This window comes from Stegodyphus dumicola, chromosome 11, assembly GCF_044657685.1.
Source record: "Stegodyphus dumicola isolate Sdum_Otavi_A_Nest chromosome 11, ASM4465768v1".
In the NCBI taxonomy this organism is placed as follows: Eukaryota; Metazoa; Arthropoda; class Arachnida; order Araneae; family Eresidae; genus Stegodyphus; species Stegodyphus dumicola.
The window spans coordinates 107,577,596-107,600,173 of record NC_140778.1 but is presented as its reverse complement, the minus strand read 5'-3'; the positions used below and the strand labels follow the sequence as shown (position 1 = coordinate 107,600,173).

The window sequence follows — 22,578 nt, the reverse complement described above, 5'->3', positions numbered from 1 at the left end:
GTAGCACAGTTTCATAATTTTCGGCAGAAGAAAACCTGATTCGATGAATTTTCGGATTGCAACTTACAGTGGACCTGTTTACCTAAAGAGCTGTTATGTATTTTCATTGTATCCTTATAATTGCATATTCTGGATAACTTTTATTGCTAAGACCTCTATATATTCAAGAATTCAGTGTATTTTTTCTTCTCACTATTTAAATTTCCTTTTGCAGATTCTCTTCCCCCCATTTCTGCCTTTTCATTTAATGTCACATAAAAGATTATTTGTAGGGTTGTATCCTATCTTTTCATAAAGGGCATGCTGTAAAACATGAAATTAAAAATTTCTATATTAATGTATAGTAATTAGTATTACACAAATTTAGTATTTAGTTATTAGCGGCTTACATGTTATCCCAACACGTAGCACAGTTTCATAATTTTCGGCAGAAGAAAACCTGATTCGATGAATTTTCGGATTGCAACTTACAGTGGACCTGTTTACCTAAAGAGCTGTTATGTATATAGTTGCAGGAGCTTGGCAACTTCTACTTTGTTTGCAATACCACATAAATACCGGTTATTAGGCATTTATGTATATATATGTAAGATATAATAAAATATGAAAGCTGTTTCAAAAAAATAATTGATGACCTCAAAATTAACATTTTAAATTTGGTAATCTGCCCCTAAATTCATCTCTTCTCGCAGGTTCCAGACTTTTCTATCTTATGTAACGTTTTAATGCAGATACCTCTCGTCCAATCAAATTAATTCTAAACCAAAACTGTGAACTGAAACTTCAGCCTTCTTGCCATGAAAGTTCTATAACCTTCCCCCTTTTCCGCGTTAGCTCTCCTGCTGGTAAGACGTTTTTCCTCCATGCTGCTGCCGCTTACTTGCTTAAGATGACATCGTACTTTAAAACGGGAGTTATTCTGTTCAAATATTATGAAGAAATATCTTGTCTGAAAAAGGATTACTAGATATGCATGGAAAAAATAAAGATTGTGATTTTTCAAGATATGTTGTGCGAAATTGCGTTATCATGCTTTCCACTCTGCCACCTTCAAGCCACTACGGTCTTCTTGGTCATCTACGCAGTATCGTAAGCTGTTGGGAGGTCCACTGCTTTCATCTATCTATGCATTTGAAATCATTACATATATATATTTCTTTGAAAACATACAGACTCCCTGTGCACTACATATGTACAATACGGGGCTTACAGAAGTAAGTTAACTAAGACATTAAAAGTTACATGCATAAATAAAACAAACAAAAGCAGAGAACAGCAGTCTGGACTTCACAAAAACAGATAAGTTCACTGGCCAAGTCATTCCGAACATTTTCAAATCGTTCTGTAAGCATAATCTAGTGCCATCAAAAGTAGGGCATGAGAAAATCAAATGTTCCACATCCTAAGGCACTCTTTTTGAACATTCACATAAATTGTTTGATCTTAGATTAAAATGAAACATGTAACTCTCAAATTTACTGTGACCAGATAAAAACAAATTTATAGAAATTTGTATTAAATTTTAGATTTTGAAATTTATAGAAAGGAAAGACTGTGGTAAATAGAAGGAAAGAACTTTTTGGTGACCTCAGCATTACAAGATGAAATATATTCCTCATTCCACATAGCTAAAAGCTTCTTATAATGAAAGGACTTCCAATAGCTCTTTGGAATGCTAATGTTGATATCAATGGGTAAATATATGGCATCTTTAGCTAAGAAATCAGCTTTTTCATTTCCATAGAAACCATGATGAACATGCACATAAGCAAAGCAGATATAAATTCCTCTATTTCTAAGTAAACTAACAGTTACTAGGGTTGCGGTAATGAATTTATCGCAGCTGGTAATACTGTTCAAAAGTTGAAGAGAAGAAAGAGAATCGGAACAAATAAGGTACCTTGAGGATGTTGTTCCATGATCCATTTGACGGCAAGATAAATGCACAGAAGTTTTGCTTGAAAAACTGTGCATTCATTCCGTATACAGTGTCTAAGAAAACACACCTCAGAATGGCCTTCAAAAAGAGCAAAACAGAACAAAAAGAACATCTTTCTGCCATTTGTAAAGAAAACCACATGAAAACTCATTTCAGCAGTCTCTTTATAATCGCAGAAATTTATGGTTTCTAAAGTAGTAGGATGAGGGAAGATCAGTGAAGGGGACAATTCCATTAATACAGTCTTCCAAAGTATCGGTTGCCAATGGCTCGAAAATATTATTCTTATATGCAATTTCAAAATCAATAGGCGGAACTCCTGCAAGAACAAAAGTAGCCTCGTAGGTTAAGGTTCTATAACCACTAATAATACGAAGAAGAATTCTCCGTTGAATCTTTCTCAAATTTCTTTTATTAACCTTCTTGGCAGGAACATGTCCCCAAGCACGACAACCGTATGAAATGAAAGGTACAATACGCTGCTTATACATCAGTTTCTTAACATCGTAGCTTGCTCCAAAAGTATTTTTGGCAATTCGGTGAAAGTCATTACATTTTTTATTTTTTTCATTTAGAAGAAAGGAATTTAGTGTGCTTTTTCTATGTTAATTTTTCGTCAAGAATGACACCAAGATACTTAACATTTTCTACAAATTCCAATGGAGAATCATCGAGCATCAAAGGAGCAATATTTTGTTCATCAAACGTTCTGGGAACAAGTATAGCTTTACTTTTTGAAGGGTTGAAAGTGAGTTTATGAGAAATCACCCAAATGGAGACAAAATCTAAAACTTCTTCTGCTCTCAAAAGAATGTTGTTCAAAATCTTTCCTTGGAAAATTAAAAGTTAGTCGTCTGAAAATGCAATTTTTAAACAGCTGTCAAGATGACTTAAAATATCATTTATTATTATGTTCCAAAGAGTAGGTCTGGACACAGAGCCTTGAGGACAGCCTTTTTCTAGAGAATAAACCTTAGCTTCATTCCCAAGCTGAAGCTCAGTGGTTCTCTTGTTCAAGAAGGTTATAGGTATTATGTGGTATACCAGCATCTTTTAGAATTTTTAAGATAGATGGCCACCAAGCATTATCAAAAGCTCCTTTGAAATTCAAGAAAATAAGAACTGTAGTATACTTCATTTTCTTTCCACATTGCAAGATATTACAAAGGCAAATAATTGCAACTTCAGCAGACTTCCGAGGAGTAAATTCAAACTGAGAATCATTATAAAAACATTTCCGTCTCACATGCCAATTTATTCTCTTAATGAAGAGAGTTTCAAGATATTTTCCCAAAGTTGGCAAAAGACTAATGCATCTAATATTATCAAGATAAGCGTTCTTGTATCTAAAGTTTTAGGAATCGAAACAACCCGAGCCCTCTTCCATTGTGCTGGAAAAACTCCTGATTGCAAACAAAGGTTGAAAAGTCTGTGCAAAAATGTGCAATCCACCGCATGAAAGTGCGGTACAATTTCATTCGAAAGAGAGTCAAGCCCAGGTGATTCGTTCTTCTTGAAATTTTTAATGACACTGTTAACTTCTGAAGTAGAGAATGAACAGTCCATAAAAGAAATATAAAGTCCATCAGACTCAGTATGCATAGTTTTATGAGACTTTCTATTATTACGCACATTATCTCCTGGGAAATTCTTTGTCATTATAGCAACAACTGTATTACTCAAGCTCGGAGTAACACTGCCATCCGGGAGTTTAATTCCCGAAATCTCGATCCTTTTCGCAAAATTGGTCTTAACCCCCATACTTATATATATATTTCCAGACATTATGAACATTAATAGTTGAGAGAAAAAAAATGTATTTTGTAATTATAGCTTTAAGTACCTTCTTATTTAAGAACTGTTTACGTGGATGAGTTCTTTTTGTAGGTGTTGTAAAAAGTGCTGCCATACCAGATGATGCTTTGAAAAACATGCGACATTATCTAGTGGCACATACAGATTGTTGCAAAACCAAATTTAAAACATGGCTGCTGGAATGTGTGAAATTGACTTGCAGATATTTTTTGTACTCATTTTTGTAGTCAAGTTACTCTCCCTGCCATAACTGCTGCTTCATCATATATCTATCCAATAAATTTTGATTCAAAATTAAATTCTCTCACAATTTTGAAAACATGCTCGTATATTGCTATAGAAGAACAATTGGCCAAAAAACCTATAAATATTTCCTAGTGCTTGCCTTTATCATTGACATATTTGAGGCATGTAGATAATTGTGATTCATTTTTATTCTGTTATTTTGTCTAAAAGGTTTGAAACAAACTGACAATTTGCAATGTCTTTTCTTTTTCTTTAACAGTATTTGTGAAAACTTATGAAATGCAATTTATGAGGTCATTCTGTATAATACAGGGATGTGCTACGGAAATCTCTGCTTCTTTTAACTTATTATCAAGCCTAGCATCGTACAAGCTGATACTATTTAGCATTTTTGTATAATTTCCCTTATTTATTGAATCTGTGGACTCATCATGGCCTCCTAAATAGCAATTCTTATTTTGCCAAGAAGCATACACAATTTATCAATCATTCTAAAATTTCCCCTTTTTTTAATATGGCCTCATTGTGAAACTTTATAAATATTTGCATTTAGAGATTTGATTGCCCAAACATTGTAAAGCTGTAAACTATCTTTAATATGATAAAGTGATTTCTCTTGTCTTGGATGAATATTGATAACACATTCAAATTGCTAAATCCATCCTTAGTCCATATACTTGTTTTGCCAACTGCCAGCAAGTAATGAACAGCTTAGAAATATCATGCAAATTTCTATTTATTATCCTTATATTTACAACATAAATTGGTTAAAAAAAGGCCAAAGTGTGTTGTTGTATTTAATGGAAATTCAGAGACGGCCATGAATGGAAAATTAACCGGTCTTTAAATCAGCTTACTTGGTATCTTTTAAATTATTTTGTTACTGATATGGGGGATTTGGTTATTTCATCTTTAGTCCAAACAATTATTCTGTTATTACCAAACAGTTAAAAAGAGGCCAAGAGAAAAACTTTTCTTTAACATAATAATTACTATGTTGTAAATTTTCTTGAATTATTTTGCTACAAGTTTCTAGAAAAGATATTCCCCTTAGTGTTACAATAAATTGGCATATTGATCTTTGAAAGCAGTGATAATTGAGCCTTAAGCGCAGTACAAAGCAAACCTTACAGAAATGGCATCTAGCATACTAAAAGTGGTTAAATTGCTTAAAACTCAGTGGCAAACAATGAATATTCTTTTGTAGCTCTATGACACAAGAGCATGCAAGAGTGTCAAAGTCATACATTCCTTCACACAGCAGGAAGGGAGAAGTTTGCCTTTCATGTTGTAAATATTTCATGTACTGAGAGCAGATGCTCATCAGCATACACAGTCCTTTTACGATGAGGGATGGGTAGATAGACAGGAAGTGACATTGTAAAACTCATTTTGTTTTGAGTATTGGACTCTAAAATTGATGATTCAGTGCATAGCTAGAGATTAAAACTAGTTAATAAGGATTTTATAAACCCTCTGAAGGGCCCAGGTTTATGGATCTGTCATCGAAGACCTGTATTTAAAGAGCCATTATTAACTAAATATATATATTTATCTATTTCTGTCTCCATTTTTATAAACTTACATTCATCAAGATGGCATTTATATTATTAATGAAAATAAGAAAGCAAAATATCTTAAATTATAAGCTAATATATAACAAGTGGCAAAAAATCTCATGATTGGATAAAGCTGGTCATGGCGCTCAGACTGTTAAATGATTAGATTTAAATAATAATTCCTTTTTCACAGTTTTAAATTTATAGGCATACACTGAATGTCCTAAAGCTTTGCCACTGTTTGTTTGCGGTTGTTCAAGAATATTTTCTGCTGATGAAGGCACAGCTTCAATAGATGTCCCAGTTGTCAGAAAGCATGTATTAAAGAATTATTAACTGAGATCAGGGGTTTGATTATTAAAGCAAAACATTATGCATAATGAAATCATTGTTATATAATCAATGTATCATTAAAATCATATCAAAACACTTGAGACATTTTTATGATGGCCGCAACTTTAGGAAATCTTGTTTGTTAAAGTCTCTTTTTTTTTTTTTTTTTTTTTTTTTTTTTTGGATGGATAGCTCTTAGAAATATTCCACATTAATCTTAAAGTGTTGGCCCATCACTAAACATTACAGAAATTTTTTCTTTTAATTAAAGCATCAAGTGATTGAGATGTTATCATTCTCTGATGCTTCAATAATCTCTCATGTTTCTAGTCAGCCCTTCCACAATGACATTTCAAAATTGCAATTTCTGATGTATAATATCACATGCTCCATGATCCAAAATGTTGAACTTTTCGTGTGTTCAGGTAAGTTTTTACTGGACATTCCGAATTATTTGTTTAATGCTTTTTATCATGGTTGGTGATGAAGTAGTTATAGCTAGACCAGAATGTAATGAGGTTTCAAAGAGTTCTTTTCGAAGAAATTTCAGCTTTTGGAAATCTACAGGTCTAATGATAGGGTAACATTTTAATTCAGCTCAAGAAATCTAGCTGATTGGCCCTGAAAATTATTTCTTTGAAATAAGTTACTAAAAGTGGTACCACAGTGAAAGAAATGTCTCCACTCTTTTGTTGAAAAATGTATTTTCGCTGTGTATATGTTTTACTAGGTTAACTTGTAGAGTCATTAGGTTAATTGGAAGCAGAAAAGATGAAAAATATGCAACCGCCTTCACTGGGAATCGAACCACAGACCACTGGAATACCGGCCCAGCGTGCTACTGTTACACCACGAAGGCACGCTAGGGAAGTGGGAGAAATACCTTATAAGCTGATTAGTACAAAACCTGTCTTTTTATAAAACTTCATATGTTTTATATTTCTATGTTAAACTGGCTCACATTCACATTACATGTGGTAAAATCACAAAAGTCCAGTTCAACTAGTTTGTTCAATCACTGAAAATAGATTCTAGGATGAATAAGGAGTATACTTTATGTCTCCAATCATTTGGTCATTGGTGAGCTTCATGTAATGCTTCATTTAGGTCATCTAGTCTGTTTTCATTTCTCTTGCTTAATAAATCTAGTGTTTATTGGTAAAATTTTATGGTCATTGATTTTTTTTTCTTTTCCAGGAAGTGAAGTGGATTCCCTTTGGGATGGATTTATGTTACATGTCAGATTACATTTTCAGCTGCAATTAGTTTTTCTTCCACCTATGTGTAAAGTTATGGATATTAAGCAATACTTATTCTTTAAAACTGAAATATCTGTTAATATTGTTGGGAGAAAAACATTATGAAACGTTTAGTCTAAATGGTTTTACCAAGACTAATAGTGGATGAATAGCAGTTGAGATGTGCCATATTGCTTCTGAAGGAAGTATCTGTAAAAGAAATTGTTAATAAATGTATAAAAAGCAATTTTTGATATATATATCACATTCTGCGTTATATGGCTTGACATTTAAATTGTGCAATTATAGTAATCAATTTTATGTAAGCAAAAGGCAAAAATATTTGTTTCATATAATACAGCTATAAGATATTAGTTAAATATTTCATCCTTTTTAACTTGTCAGCTTAAATTAATTGCTTAATAATAATTATTGAATAAGCAAATTAAATATTTTATATGGTGGTCAGATGTTAAAAATTCTAAAACTGTATTTTATGTACTATTTAGAAATAAACGTTTTTATCTTAATGTAAAAAAAAAGTTTTTTTATTCAAAACAAAAACTGTTTGCAAGCTGAATATCAAAAAGACATTTTTATTCATCTTCTAAATATGCAAGAAAAATTGCTAATTGCTATTCCAAGTAAAGCTCATAATCATGACTATATACAATTTCCTGATTAGTGAGACAAACAAAGTTAGAGGAAAGGTTAACTTCTATATTTTTGTCTGGAATATTAATTAAGGGATATCTCAAATATACTCACATTTTAAGAGAATTTGATCTACAATCTCCAGAAATACTAGACAGATTTTAATAAAATTTGGTATGAACATAGGTTGATATAATATTGATATAATACAAACAAAATAAACATTCACCAGTTATAATAGACACACATGTTCATGTGTAACACTCATGGGAGTCTGAAGGTCTGAAACAGCAGTTGCAGAAGACACAAAAGAAATGGTTAATAGGGGGTATGGTCCCCTCTTACAGCCCTCACAGCGTGGTGTCATACTGGAAATAAGGCAGTTCATCAGTGCCTGTGGCACTTGGGTCCACTCATTCAGCAACGCTGTTTTCAGTTCCTGAATAGTTCTCAGAAAGGAGTTGAAAGTTGCAATTGCCCTTCCCAGAGCATCCCAGACATGCTGCATACTGTTGAGGTCAGGAGATCTGGCTGGCCAATCCATACGTCAAATATCCTCTTTCCCGAGAAATTTGTTACCCAAAAGTGCTCTACGTGGCCTCGCGTTATCATCCTGTAAAATGAACTCGGGGCCCACTGCACCCCGGAAAAGGCAAACATACGGCTTCAAAACCTTTTCCCTATACCTCACAATAATCAAACAGCCTTTGTCAAAGACATGGAGAGGTGTGCAGCCATTCAACATAATGCCTGCACAGACCATTACACTGCTATAATTGTTGATTTCACGAACATTAGAGGGTAAGTAGCGGGTCCCTGGCTCTCTCCATACGAAAATACGACAAGAATCGGTGTTTAGGCTAAAACGGGACTCGTCAGTGAACAGAATGTTTGCCCTTTGCTCTGTACCCCAATCACTATGCTGCTGCACCATGCTAATCGGACTCTCCTGTTCATAGACGCGAGAAGGATGCAAACAGCCAGTGTTCTGGCAAACAACCCTTTCTCAGTCTTTTAGAAACAGTCACCCTTGTTACATGGGTTTCTGCAGCTGCATACAGGTCCTGAGAGAGTTGTGAAGCTTTAGCCCCTCTGTTACGCCTCGCTAAACTGGACAAATAGCGATCTTCTCTGGCCATCATGGCTCTTGGACAACCTTGGCCAGACTTTCTCTCAATGGATCCAGTATCCTGGAACTGTTTCCATAGGTTCCACACGACGCTGGATGTTAAATTAAACTCTCTGCATATCTGGACTTGCGATCAGCTTGCCTCTAACCTTCCCACCATTCTCCACCTCATTCCATCATCTAAACATTGGTGGTTACTCATTTTTACTGTTACGATGTGAATTTAACCAATTGCTGCAACATTACACAAGGAAATTCACCGAGGTGTGCTAGCGAGCGCAATTTGTCTTATCCTCTACGTGCTTATAAAACCTGTTTTTCTGCTGGCTCCGCCTACACACACGTGTATGCTTACATATATGCCATACAAAAGTTGCGTTTTTATCTAGGAGCAGTGGTTTTTTCTTCAGTTCAGGTCTTTTCATGCAATTCGATAAAATATGCAAATTCTCTTAATTTATTTCACCAGTGTAATTTTGTAATTTGCTCAAATATAAATAAAGGGCTACATATTTTAAATTTATCATTCTGTTCCTTTTATATAATGCAAACTGTACCATCCATTGGTGAAAATCTATTTTTCCTTGCCCAAAAAACTGTTCCGTGATTAGTTTTATATATAAATTGCACATAGATATGCCAAATTATGCCTAGAGAAAAAAATTATGATTTTCTGAAAAATGCTGTAAGATTTAAGGAAATAAAATTTGTAATGATCTTTTTCAAATAATCTGTATAACATAAAAGAAAATTCAAAGAAAACAGACAAACATTTTTCTTAAAAACGTTTATTTTCTATATTTTTAAATGTTAAGTTTCAATTTCATATGAACACAGTTCATACTACAAGAATCCACATTTTTAATGAGAAGTTGTTAAATACACTATTACAAAAGCTCTGTAATAAATCAAGAAAAGGTTAAAAGTCTAAAGTGAGTTGAAAGGTCCTTTTTAAAGAAACCATTTCAAGAAGATGCTTCAAAGTTAATCCAGACACTATATTTCATTTTTTTAAACTATTCGCTGTATGCTTTTAACCTTTTGGTGAAATTACTAATATATGACAGCAAATATAATTTTTTTCCATGAAATGAATAAGATGTATCTGATATACAAAAATGTAAAAAAAATTCTAAATATCTACAATGCAAAAATTTATAAAAAAAAAGGTATAAATTAAGCTTTTAAATATAAATGCATCACACCTTTGGTATTACAAATGAAAAGTGATCTTTAATGTATTAGTCAACAAACTTACTCAGAAAAATGGAAAGGATTTAATTAACTAAAATATTTAAACTATATACTTTACACCAAAAAATTCCAAAATAAAAGTAAACAATTGTAATCATATTGTAAATAATAAAATTTCTAGTAAGATAGTTGAAAGTTAACAAATTTTAGAATTTAAGAGAATGTTACATATATTCCCCAATTAAAAAATTTCAATGCTTTTGAAATTATGAAATTTAATAACATTTCAGATTTTACTTAATTTTTTAAAGTTTGTTTTAAAAATAAAGTAAAATTAAGTATGATTGTGAATTAACATAAATATTACAAGAAAATTACATTTCTTGAAATTCAATATACTCAAATACATTTTAAATATATAGTCCTTGCAGCAAAATAAACTTTTCAATCTACATCTTTAGATTGTATCTAAGCCTCAAATAAATTTTTGCAGCTGCAAAAAAAATCCATACTCAATAAAATTTCAGCAATTATGATTCATGGATTCTTATTTAAGAATTAATTCAAAATAATGTCTTTAATAAAAAAAAATAAGGACTCTTTTTTTAGACACATCTTTCCATAATAATTTCTATTTGAGAGGTGTAACTGGAGCTGACCCTTCAGTGCTTGTATTAAGAGCACTAAATATAGTTGAGAGTTCTTCAATCAAAGTTTCGGATCGATATGCCACTCGAATGTCAGGGACATTTGTGCGTGTTATGTCATTGCCAGCTATACCTTCTTTCATGCAGTTTTGTCCAAGCCAGTGCTTTTTTACCTTAAAAAAGAATGGTGTTAAAATAAGAAAGCAATCTTCTAAAGAAGAAATTATCTATTTTTTTTTAATACAGAAAAGGAATTTACTAATTAAGATACCACTTTAGCTACAAAAATGTTTTAAATATTTTTTTTTAAATCACTACTGACATCAAAGATTTCAATGATACTATTTTTAAAAGTAAAATATAGAGCATTATATATTTAATCCAATGTAACATTATAATCATGTTACATTTGAATATCATGATTTAAGGTACTTAACCATGCCATATCAAATTTATACTAATAACCAACACAAGAAAGAAAAGTAATGCACATTCCAAATCCTTAATGGTTAATGCTCAAAATTATTATAATAATATATACCAACAGATTGAGGCTGTGTCGTATTTACAGTATGTTCATAACAATAATATGTGAACCTGGATTAAAGGAATAAAAGTTTAAAAAGATTCACAAAAATTGAAGTTATAATAATTTATTACTGAATTCATTTTTATAATCTTTCATAGAAAGAAAAATTTTCAAAATGGTCCTCTAAGTGCAGTGAAGGAGTCTAGGACTTGTTGAAGAACACAGATGTCTGTTTGCATCTCCTCCAATGACTTTTCTATTGAAACATACCCAGTCTTTATTTCCAAAATTTAATTCATGTTAATTATCCTTTTCAAACATACTGCATTCATTCTTGAGTTCCTTTCCATTTGAAAATGTCCTCTTGAATGGCTAAGGAATAACTTTACAAATTTGAAATCATTTAAGGGTGTTTCATGTTTTTTTTTAAACATAATTTTTTGAACAAAATATAAGCATTAACTCCAAACCCCAAAAGAACAATTTTTGCTACTGTTCAAAACTTTTGAGTCAAAATAACAGGAAGCAGCATAATGATCTGCTTGACCGATGCTATTTATATACGTAATGCAATTTGGTGTTTTATCACGAGAGCTATAAACATGTAAAATCTGATGAATCACATAAAATCACCACAACTACAGCCTATTAAATCATATACATTTTTTGCTGCATTTCATTTAAATTTATTTCCTCAAATTTCATTAGAGATACACTATTTTCTCATTCAATTAATTCAGTTCTCACTTAGTAGTAAGGCAAAAATACATAAAAACTCAAAACATCTTCATCAGAAATTGTAAAATACAGAAAAACATAACACCAAATACAGTTAAAATATTTTTACAACTAAAATTAGAGTTTTTATGCTAAAACAGCAATTCGACCAACAGATAAGAAGACAGATTTTTCAGTGCACAAAATTGAGTTTACTTTTGGTCCCACTCACCAAAAAGATATTAAAATTTGTGCACAAACTGACTTAATTCACTATTCTATTAAGATTTTCAAATGTAAACAAATGATGGCTTTTTTAGGGTTAGTACCATTTAAAAGTTGTTGATAACTCTACAACTATTGCATGCAGATTAAATAAAGGCATATAAACCTTAATTGGAACATCAGAACAATGTAATTCAATCACTTTAAAAGCAAAAAATGCACAATTTCCCAACATATAACAATAAAAAAACTGAGTTCACCAACACAGGTAACAGAGTGGGTGTATACAGTCAAAAGACGTTAATCCGGACTCGTCGGGACTTCGGCGATTCCGGATTATAGATCATCAGTTTAAATCTCGTAAGATGGCATGCAGAAATTCTAAAATTAAAAATATGAAACCTTAATTTATGAAATAAAGAATTATAATCTAAAGGGTATCAAAATTTACAAAAAAAAAAAAAAAAAAAGCTTAATATTTGTTTACTTTATTAAACATTTCTTTCAATGTAAGTTGTTTAAGTTGCTTTGTTTTATGTGATAATACTTTCTCTTTAATTCCATAAACAGACACTATTTCTTGTTCAGTTACAAAGTTCCGCTGTTCAAATTCCGTTAATTGTTGTGCCGAGAATACCGACTAACTTGTCAATCGAAATTTTTTCGTTTTCACTAACCTCTCTGTCACATTCTTCATGTCTTTATCCATTTTTTGCAGCAATTCCACTTTTTGTTTGATGGACATCGAAACATACTTTCGTTTTGTACGATCCTTTGGGAGCTCCAGAATCGGAAATTTTATTTGACATAATCGAAAGTTCAAGTTTACTTTTATAAAATTGCTCTTACAGTCTGCAAAAAATAATAAGCCGGATCCAATTCGAAGATTAAGGAACAACGCAATCATCAACATTAACTGAAATAGATAATTAGATAATTTTAGATTATACCGTCCGTTATACATTAAACGCGCACGTGAAAACATATTCTGCACTTGCGCACACGCATATGCGCAGTGATAAAAGGTTTTATGCGCACGCGTAAACGCCTATGCGTATGTGTCAACGCATGTGTCGCGCATGTTCACTGGATGCAAGCTTTAGCTCGCGAAGCTAAACAGATATTAATTCTCGACACCATAAGTAAATAAATTATATGGCAATAATGAAGGGAATGAATGGTCAAACATATTTTCCTGGATGCAGACACATTTTCCCAAGCAAGAATAAAGGCTGTACTGCCATTTCGACTTTCAGTCACATTTTAATCTCATGAGGTGATAATTCGAACACAATCTTAATATAAAACACCTCTTTCTTGAAAAAAAAAAAAAAAAAAGAATAGCCACGTTTTCATTTTTGAAAATTCCAGGTTGTGAAATCACAAGCAGTGAGGGGATAATTCACCGCCACTGATTAGATGAAAAACATGATCGTGTGAGTGGTGGTTGTAAAGATAATTTTAATTATTATCAGGAGAAAAGCGAAACCAAACTTGATAAGATATATTTTATAACTGAAGACTAAAAGTTCCTCAAAGTTCAAATTGGTTAACTGTTACAAGTTACTACAAGCTATGTACATCTACCTACAAACTATTCGCATTTACCTAAAAATGATGTAAATAGCTGTTACCTACAAGCTATTTACATCATTTTTAATTGATTGTTCAAAAACATCCTCAGAATGCCCATAACAGATTACAGTACATTCTGACCAAAGATATGCCTACAAGTATAAAAAAATAATGGCATCCAATTTTGCATAATTAACAAAATCTAAATAAAATACAGCTGTTTGTTAAATGCTGGAATAAGCAGATTAAAAAATTTAACCACTCTCATATTGTTTTAATGGCCAAAAATAATTTAATTTTGCACTGTTTTAGCATAAATATTCCAGCTGAGTTCAAAATAGATGCATTTTTCAATGTATTTTTGATTGCTATCTGAATTATTCATTAAAAACTGATTAGGTTTTCATCAGAAAAATTTTAGATCATCCTATAAAAAATCTTAATATCAACTTAATTTCTCATTTTCAGTATTCTGAAGAGGTTGTTTAAATTATAAGTAAAAGATTTAATTTATCAGGTGGCCACACTATTCAGGAAATAGTGTGGAAATATTGCTGGAAAGAATAATTTGCACAAAAGAACCTTCTGATATGAATTTATACTCAAAGCAAAAAGAATTAAACCAACAACTTAATAAAGTTAAAAATAATTTTTAATAGAATTAAATATCAAATCTGTTCTTACTGAAAGTGGGAATCCACTCATGAGTACACTATTTCGGGCTAGTTCACACATATCACAACTACTCAGTTTCCAAACTTGTGCTGCAATACTATATTCTTCCATTAGGGGTTCCTATAAAAATTTTTAAAAATAAAAAACCCCATTTTTTTAAATCAAAAAATTTTATAAGAACATAAAAATGCATAGTATGACTTAACACATTACTAGTCAATGACAAGCCAACATAAAATATTACAGCAAAATAAATTTTTATTGTGTAGCTTGTTAATAGGCATCCAAATGAATAGCAGTCTATATTTTACCGAGAAATAAATCACGGTGATACCAGACCATAGATAATGAATGCAATAAATATTCTTGTGCAATTTAGATTTATTTAAAAATGTGATACAAAAGATCCATTCAAAATTTTGTTTGTTTTTCTTTAAAATGCATACAAGAAATTAGATGTCAGAACACAATGTCTGTATAAATTGAAAATGAAGGTAAAGGGTACAAAAAAATTGCTCTAATGTCTTGCATATTTTCAGATGTAAATTGCTAGCTCTAATATCTTTACTGGATAATAATATTTTAGTAAAGTGCTAGGTAGGCACTATGCACATCACCTTGTCAGATAATATGAAACAGTAACAGTTGAAATATTAATTGCATCTAAACACATCATTCTTTTTGCATTTATACTTGATAAAATCTATTTTCATGGTATCTTAAAGTACTTATTTGGAGTCATTTTGAGAAATGAAAAGAAAATTTAAAAACATATATTGCACAAATGATACAAATTTTCAATATATATTCCTTTTTGTTTCAAAGATAAAACTTACTTTAGTAAAATGGAACTGCAGAGGATCATCTGTAGATAACGATATACATAATCCTCTACTAAGATAATCTGGAAGAGGATTTCGATGATAGTTCAGAAACAAAGAATTATTACTAAGTGGAGACATAGCTATACCAATTTGTGATAGGTAATACAAATACTGCAACACAGGTACCTAAGAATAAAAAAATGGGGTCATCAAATATCTTTGATTTAATATTTTCAGCTTAAATCTAGAAAAACATTTGGAAATTTTAATATAATGTAAAAAAAAAAAAAAATCAATATAATTACTACAGTCAAAAGTCGTTAATTCGGACACCCATAATCCGGACCTCAAAGCTACAAAATTTCTGCGCACGCATCGCGTTCACGCATGCGCATAGGCGTTTACGAGTGTGCGTAAGACCTTTACGGCTGCGAATATGTGTGTGCACATGACCGTTTAATGTGTAATAGATGGTACAAGCTAAGCTAAAATTATCTAATTCAGTTAATGTTGCAGATTGCGTTGTTCCTTAATCTTCTATTTGGATCCGGCTTATTTTTTGCAGACTGTTAGAGCAATTTTATAAAAGTAAGCTTGAACTTTCGATTATGTCAAATAGAATTTCCGATATATATTTACTAATATGTAAAAGATCTACAAAGCGAAAGTATGTTTTGAAATCCGAAATCTGTTTATCAATTTCACACCGCAGGGCTCAATGAATTGGAAGTTGATCTGTCAGCACTATCCTTATCTTCAGGGCAGATGTTTTTTATTTTATTTAGCTTATAATTCCTTACTAAATGTAGTATTTGATCTCGATGTACTCCATCTTTGATATGATTTAAATCAAGTTCCTCGTCATTATAATTTGCTTCTGATATTGAAGAAAGTGACCCAAAGGTTATTAAAAACGAAAATATTTTGATTGACAAATTAGTCGGTATTCACAACACAGCAATTATAGGACTTGAACAGCGGAACTTTGTAACTAAACAAGAAATTATGTCTGTTTAATAGAATTAAAGAGAAAGTGTTATTACATGAAACGGAGGAACTTAAACAACTTACATTGAAAGAAATGTTTAATAAAGTAAACAAATAAATATTAAGCTTTTTCTTTTTGTAAATTTTGATATCCTTTAGATCATAATTGTTCTCTATTTCATAAATTACTCTTTCATATTTTAATTTTGTAATTTCTGCATGCCATCTTACCAGATTTAAACTGATGATCTATAATCCGGAATCGCCGCAGTCTTGACAAGTCCGGATTAATGACTTTTGACTGTACTATGAAATATTTCAAGTGTTCAAAGTTTAAAAACAGTAATTAAGTGTGCTTAGTTAATGATTATGAATTGTATGAAAACAAAATCCTGAGGAATATATTAAAATTTTTAAGCTACATAAAAATAAATATCGACTTAATTCACTGTATTGTTAATATCAATAATTCTGCAGATTGCCCCTTTTTTATTTTCTTCAAGTAAATTCTCTCTCAATTTTATATATGGCATACTGCAATTAAAATTACACTTTTTGTACAGAAATAAATACTTTTGTTTCCATTTTGCTAAGAAAATAATATTTTTGAAGGTAAACAAACAACAACAAAAAATAATAATAAACTGTTGAAAATACCTTTCATTTAGCTTCCAAATTACAACTACATTGTTTATCAGTGCAATAAAGTGTGCTTTTTAAAAAACATGGTTTTCTCAATAATACTTGAAGTACAAATAAGTCTTATTAGGAAAAAAAAAAAAAGCACCACCAGTAAGTTATGGTTAAAATTGTCCAATGTTACATGTCATATGATAAGTCTGGACATCTGCTAACAACATAATCTTGAAATATTAGCAATTTTGTATCAGCATCATATATTTTTTGTGTGAAGACATTGACTTTTGAGTTGAATGAGCATCATTTACAGGAACTTTTGATTTTTTTCTTTAATTTGTAGAAATCTGCAGTTGAGGTGCATTTATTACTTATTAAAGCGTATGGTGAGGCTGCTTTAAGTAAGAGAAGTTGTCGTGAGTGGTTTCAAAAGTTTAAGAACAGTGAATTTGTCGTTGAAAATAAACACCTGAGCAGAGGGATAAAGTGTATGAAGATGCAGAATTGGAAGCATTACTGGATGAAGATTCATGTGTAAAGCAAGTAGAACCTGAACTTACATTAGGAGTGACGAAACAAGCAATTTCACTTCATTTAAACCATTTTCATTATTTGGAATGATTCAAAAACAAAGAAAGTGGGTTCTACATGAAATGATGCCAAGAAACGTTGAACGGCGATTTTTTGCATGTGAAATGCTGTTTCCCAAAGGTATAAACAAAAGGGTTTTTGCACTGCATAATCTTTAGTGATGAAAAATGGATCCACTACGATATCACAAATAAGAAATCATGGGGACCACCTGATGCTTCAGCATCGATAGCAAACTGAATATTCATGGAAAAAAATCATGTTGTGAATACGATGGAATCAATTTGGTATCATGTATTATGCTCAAACCGAATGAAACCATTGCTGTGTCTCTCTACCAAATACAATTGATGAGACTCAGCCGACCACTAAAAGAAAAATGAAATGCATCCACTACTATTCCAGACATATCAAAATTATTCTCTTGTGTGATAATGCTCATCCACATGTTGCGGCGGCCATCAAAACCTATTCAGAAACACCCAAATGAGAAGTTTTCTCTCTCCTGCTGTATTCACCAGACGATGATCCTTATGATTATTACTTGTTTCAATTGATGATGCATGGTCTGTGTCAGCAGGTGGACAGCCTCCGAAAGATGAAGTGTTGTGATATTGTGATACTGTTTTTTAGGCTGGTCTCAGTGTGAACTTATCACGCTCTTACCAGCACCTCCGATGCTTCTTAAAAAGGATTCCTCGCATATGAGACCTTATTTGGAATGAAGTGTTCTTCTGATATAGTATCAAATGCTTCTAGAAAGATTGGAAATATTAGTGACTAGCGATGAAAAATACTATGAATAAAATATAACAGACTGTTCTTTCACAATAAATGACCATTTCAGATAAAAAAAGGTGGAGACTTATTTGTACTCCTGATATTTTGACACAGTTTAATGGCAAAATGTTCTACTGAATGGTAATAATCAATTAAAGGGCCCTTCACACCATACTGTATGTACCTTAACCAAAAAATTTTGAACCTCTCCAACAGCATGCCATCATCTAAATCAAAAACAGATAATAAAATTCTGTAGTAACATATAAACTAGAATTATGTATGAATTTCTTTTTCACCATTAAAACAAAACAAAATTTACTTAAGGTTAGCTGTTACAAAATAAACAGCATTATTTTTACTTAACGGCAAAGGCATACAAAATATATGTTTCATTTTTTGCAGATTTGTATTTCAGCAAAGTATGATTTTTGGAATTCAGAATCATTACAAGTCCTTTCTACATATCAAACATATAGATTAAAAAAAATAAAATTAAAAAGCTGCACTAAAATTAAATTTATATTTTTCTGATATTATTCAAATGATTTAAATTGAAAGTTCCTTTTATTCCATTTTATGTCATTATTAAACAAAGATTACCTTTCTCAGCAATAGTCCATGGGATATGTTTTCACTAAGAAGAAATCCACCAACTAAATGCTGAACAGGGCCAGCTTCTCCACAATGTGGCCGTAATACAAAAATGTTCATTTTTCTTTCCCTTTAAAGTAAAGAATAAGTTATGCTTAATGCATTAATACTGAATTAATATACATTATATAATTAAGATTTTTCTTAAAGAAAAATTAAACAAATGAGAGACTTGTAAAGCCATCATAACGCATACATAGGACTACTGTTTACAGCCTTGCTTATAACAAAATGGAATAACATCACACAGCTTTGTTTAAGATGTTGATTACTACCAGCACTGCATCCATCATACTGTCCCAAGAATTTATATTTTATACGAAGTAAGATACTCTTCACAGAAAAAGGAGCATACGGTAGATTCCAATATTCATGACAGTAATTGTATCTGTCTATTATGAGAACTACTCTCATCAGTATATTTAACATTAACTAACTTTTACTTTTCCATTGACCATTTTCAACAAACAAACATTTACTAAACAGTGTACTTTCATACCAATAATGAATAAGCCTGATTTTACAACATAATCATTAAGATCTTCAACTACATTTCATCCAAATAATTCTCAATGAGCAGTTGAATTTTTTGTGTAGAACAATATAAGCTATTTATCTCTTTTGCTGTTGCATTTGGGAAAAAATAATTAAAATTTGGAACCTGCCTTCAATGGAACAGCAAAATAATTTTTAAATTATGGAAACTGGCATCAATAAATTTGTGTGTTAATAGACACAATATGGACTTTATTTGAAAATGGATAGGCAGTGCAACTTCAGAAATTATATTTTCTATATGTTATATCTGTAACATTTGTCTGTTGATTATGTAACTAAATAAAGAGTGATGTGTTATTTTAAACTTCTCCTTTCCCATTAGAATGATTGGTAAAAGTTTGGTGGGATCTTCACCAGCTTTCTTGGTTGAGAAAATTTTACAATCAAATAAGATGTTTTATTTTCATATGAATAAGCAAAATAATTTTATTTACAGGCAACACACCGCCAACTGCCTTTGGATCGAGAAGAAAGGCATACAGTTTTAAATTTCAAAGTGGCAACAGCAACACAAATAATTTTATAATACCCTTATGAGATTAAATGTATTTTACTCATTAATTTAAAATTGCTATATACAGAAAAACGTTACATGTTACACACCTTTTAATAAAATAATCATCTAAAAATCACATTCAGTTAAATGAGGTTTTAATGCTGTTTCAGCTTTTAACAAATGAACTTATCTACAAGTTGCTATATGTAATTTACAATTTTGATTAACAAATCTTAAAGAAACAACATTAATTAGGCATGCAATTATCATTTGCATATTTTATACATCATTTTGTATTCTCTTTTTGACTGTATTTGTTAAATACTATAAAATAGTTTGAAATTAAGTGGTCCATTTTATTATCATTTAATGAATTACCATGGAATTTCACATATACTTAGGATATATATTTTTGTTTATTATTTTGGAAAATTTAGTATTCAAAACATTTTTCACATGCTAGTGTTCTCCTGAGCTCCATTTCAACTTTTGAACTTTAGTCTTTTTACTCTTATTTTTAAACAACCATGCCTACTCATATTTGCAAGTTTAATACATTACTTACCAACATCAATTTAAATTTTCATGGTAAAAATTTATATATACATTTCTCTTTCTCTCTCTATATGTATATGTTACGGTGAAACACCGAATTCTGGAGAATGTCGACTTTCACCGGTGAATGTCAACATTCACATCTCTTGGTGTATGTCCGAAATATTTTCCAAATACTCTTATTTCTGACAACCGGTCAATGTCGACATTCACCATGTACTAATGGTGAATGTTGAACATATAACAATATTATATTTTCTTCACCGTAATTCAGTTGTGAATAAACGCACTTGAAATAAGAACTTAAGAACATGAGAACCTAAAACACACAATACATTCAAAATGAGAAAGGAAAATAATAGAAGTTAAAAACGTTCTAAATGAGAAAATAAAATAACAGTAATAAAAAACTTACTAAATTATGTCATTCAAATCTTATTTATTGAAACAACTTAAACTATTATGGCACTTTATGACCTCTCTTTTCGACTTTCACCAGAGCATATCTGCGACTGTCAACATACACCGGTGAGGGTCCGAATATACAAGAATGTAGTGCAATATTCGATCTTTCACCGACGTATTTGGTGAATGTTGATATTCTCCGGTGAAAGTAGACATTCTCCAATTTCGGTCTTTCACGGTAACATATATACAAATACATATACATGCAAATTAATATAAAATTTAATAAAAATCAAATAATTTAATATTTGTTAAAAGTATACATATCAAAAAAGTTAAACATAAAAAAAAAAAAAAAAAAAAAAATCAAGCATAGGACTCAAAGATCTTACTTTAAAAAATATGATTTCAATATCTCAAAACATTTTTACTCAGATTTTCAGAAATAGTTTTTTATTTAACTGAAGTTAATTTATTATCCAAAACTAAAATCATTTAACTGAAATATTAAAACATTAAAAAATTGAATTAATACTGAAGATATAAGCAATATTATAATCATTACCTTCGGAAACAATTGAGAACACACATGTTAGCATACATATAATATAAATAATAGTTGTACGGTGGATTCTCTTCTTCTTTCCACTGAGCAGGAAGAGTTACATCTTTATCAAACATTGGATTTTCAGGTTTTGATTCATCATCAACTGAATCAAATCCAGTTACCTAAATTAACAATTAAATAATATAAATAAGAATTCAATTTTTAATAACTTTAATATAATTTTAAAAAATAACCAAATTATGAAATAAGTACATTAAATCTCATTATGGTAAAGTATAATATTGTGCCTAGTTTTGAATAAATAATAAAAAATGAAACAGAAGCAATGCAAATAATAAAATAATTTTTCAAAACAAAAATTTTTAATTTATTTAAAGCCGCTTTAGATAAGAAAATTTAAGGTACTCTTCTGTTATCAGAACCAGATTCAGAAATGTATGTATACATACATGTATTTATAAATGCATGTGCTCATGTATGCATGTGTATATTCTGTACATACATATATAGTATGTGTATATGTTACGGTGAAACACCGAAATCTGGAGAATGTCGACTTTCACTGGTAAATGTCAACATTCACATAGTTGCTTGGTGTATGTCCGAAATATTTTCCAAATACTCTTATTTCTGACTTACACCGGTGAATGCTGACATTCACCATGTACTAATGGTGAATGTTGAACATACAAGAATATTATATTTCCTTCTCCGTAATTCATTCACGAAAAAATGCACTTGAGACTCAGAATATGAATTTAAGAATATAAGAACTTAAAACACACAGTACATTCAAAATGAGAAAGGAAAATAATACAAGTTATAAACTTACCAAATTATGTGATTCAAATCTTATTTATTGCAACATCTTAAACTATTATGACACTTTGAATTGCACAAGAGGCCCTTGCTTTTACAACTGCATTTTTTTTTTTTTTTTTTTTGTAGAACCCTTCCTTTTGCAATGACAGCATTTACATATACTCCTCTCTTTTCGACCTAAACCAGAGCATATCTGTGATTGTCGACATACACCGGTGAGGGTCCGA

General features: G+C 30.9%; 2 protein-coding genes across 3 annotated transcripts in view; one reads left to right on the top strand and one right to left on the bottom strand.

Annotated features, from left to right (window-relative positions):
• Positions 1-7,377, top strand: part of LOC118183585 (selenoprotein S-like) — a 31,049-nt gene extending 23,672 nt beyond the window's left edge. For both annotated transcript variants that reach the window (XM_085827061.1, XM_085827062.1), the window contains exon 6: positions 7,090-7,377. The gene's annotated coding sequence lies outside the window, so the exon portion shown is untranslated. The remainder of the gene's footprint in view (positions 1-7,089) is intronic.
• Positions 7,378-9,685: 2,308 nt separating this feature from the next.
• Positions 9,686-22,578, bottom strand: part of LOC118183583 (AMP deaminase 2-like) — a 71,497-nt gene continuing 58,604 nt past the window's right edge. The window contains exons 14-18 of the mRNA XM_085827060.1: positions 21,527-21,690; positions 18,897-19,017; positions 15,312-15,485; positions 14,485-14,595; positions 9,686-10,927 (exon numbers count right to left, since the gene is read on the bottom strand). Of these exons, the coding sequence (XP_085683186.1) occupies positions 10,739-10,927; positions 14,485-14,595; positions 15,312-15,485; positions 18,897-19,017; positions 21,527-21,690 (759 nt within the window). The 3' untranslated portion in view covers positions 9,686-10,738. The remainder of the gene's footprint in view (positions 10,928-14,484; positions 14,596-15,311; positions 15,486-18,896; positions 19,018-21,526; positions 21,691-22,578) is intronic.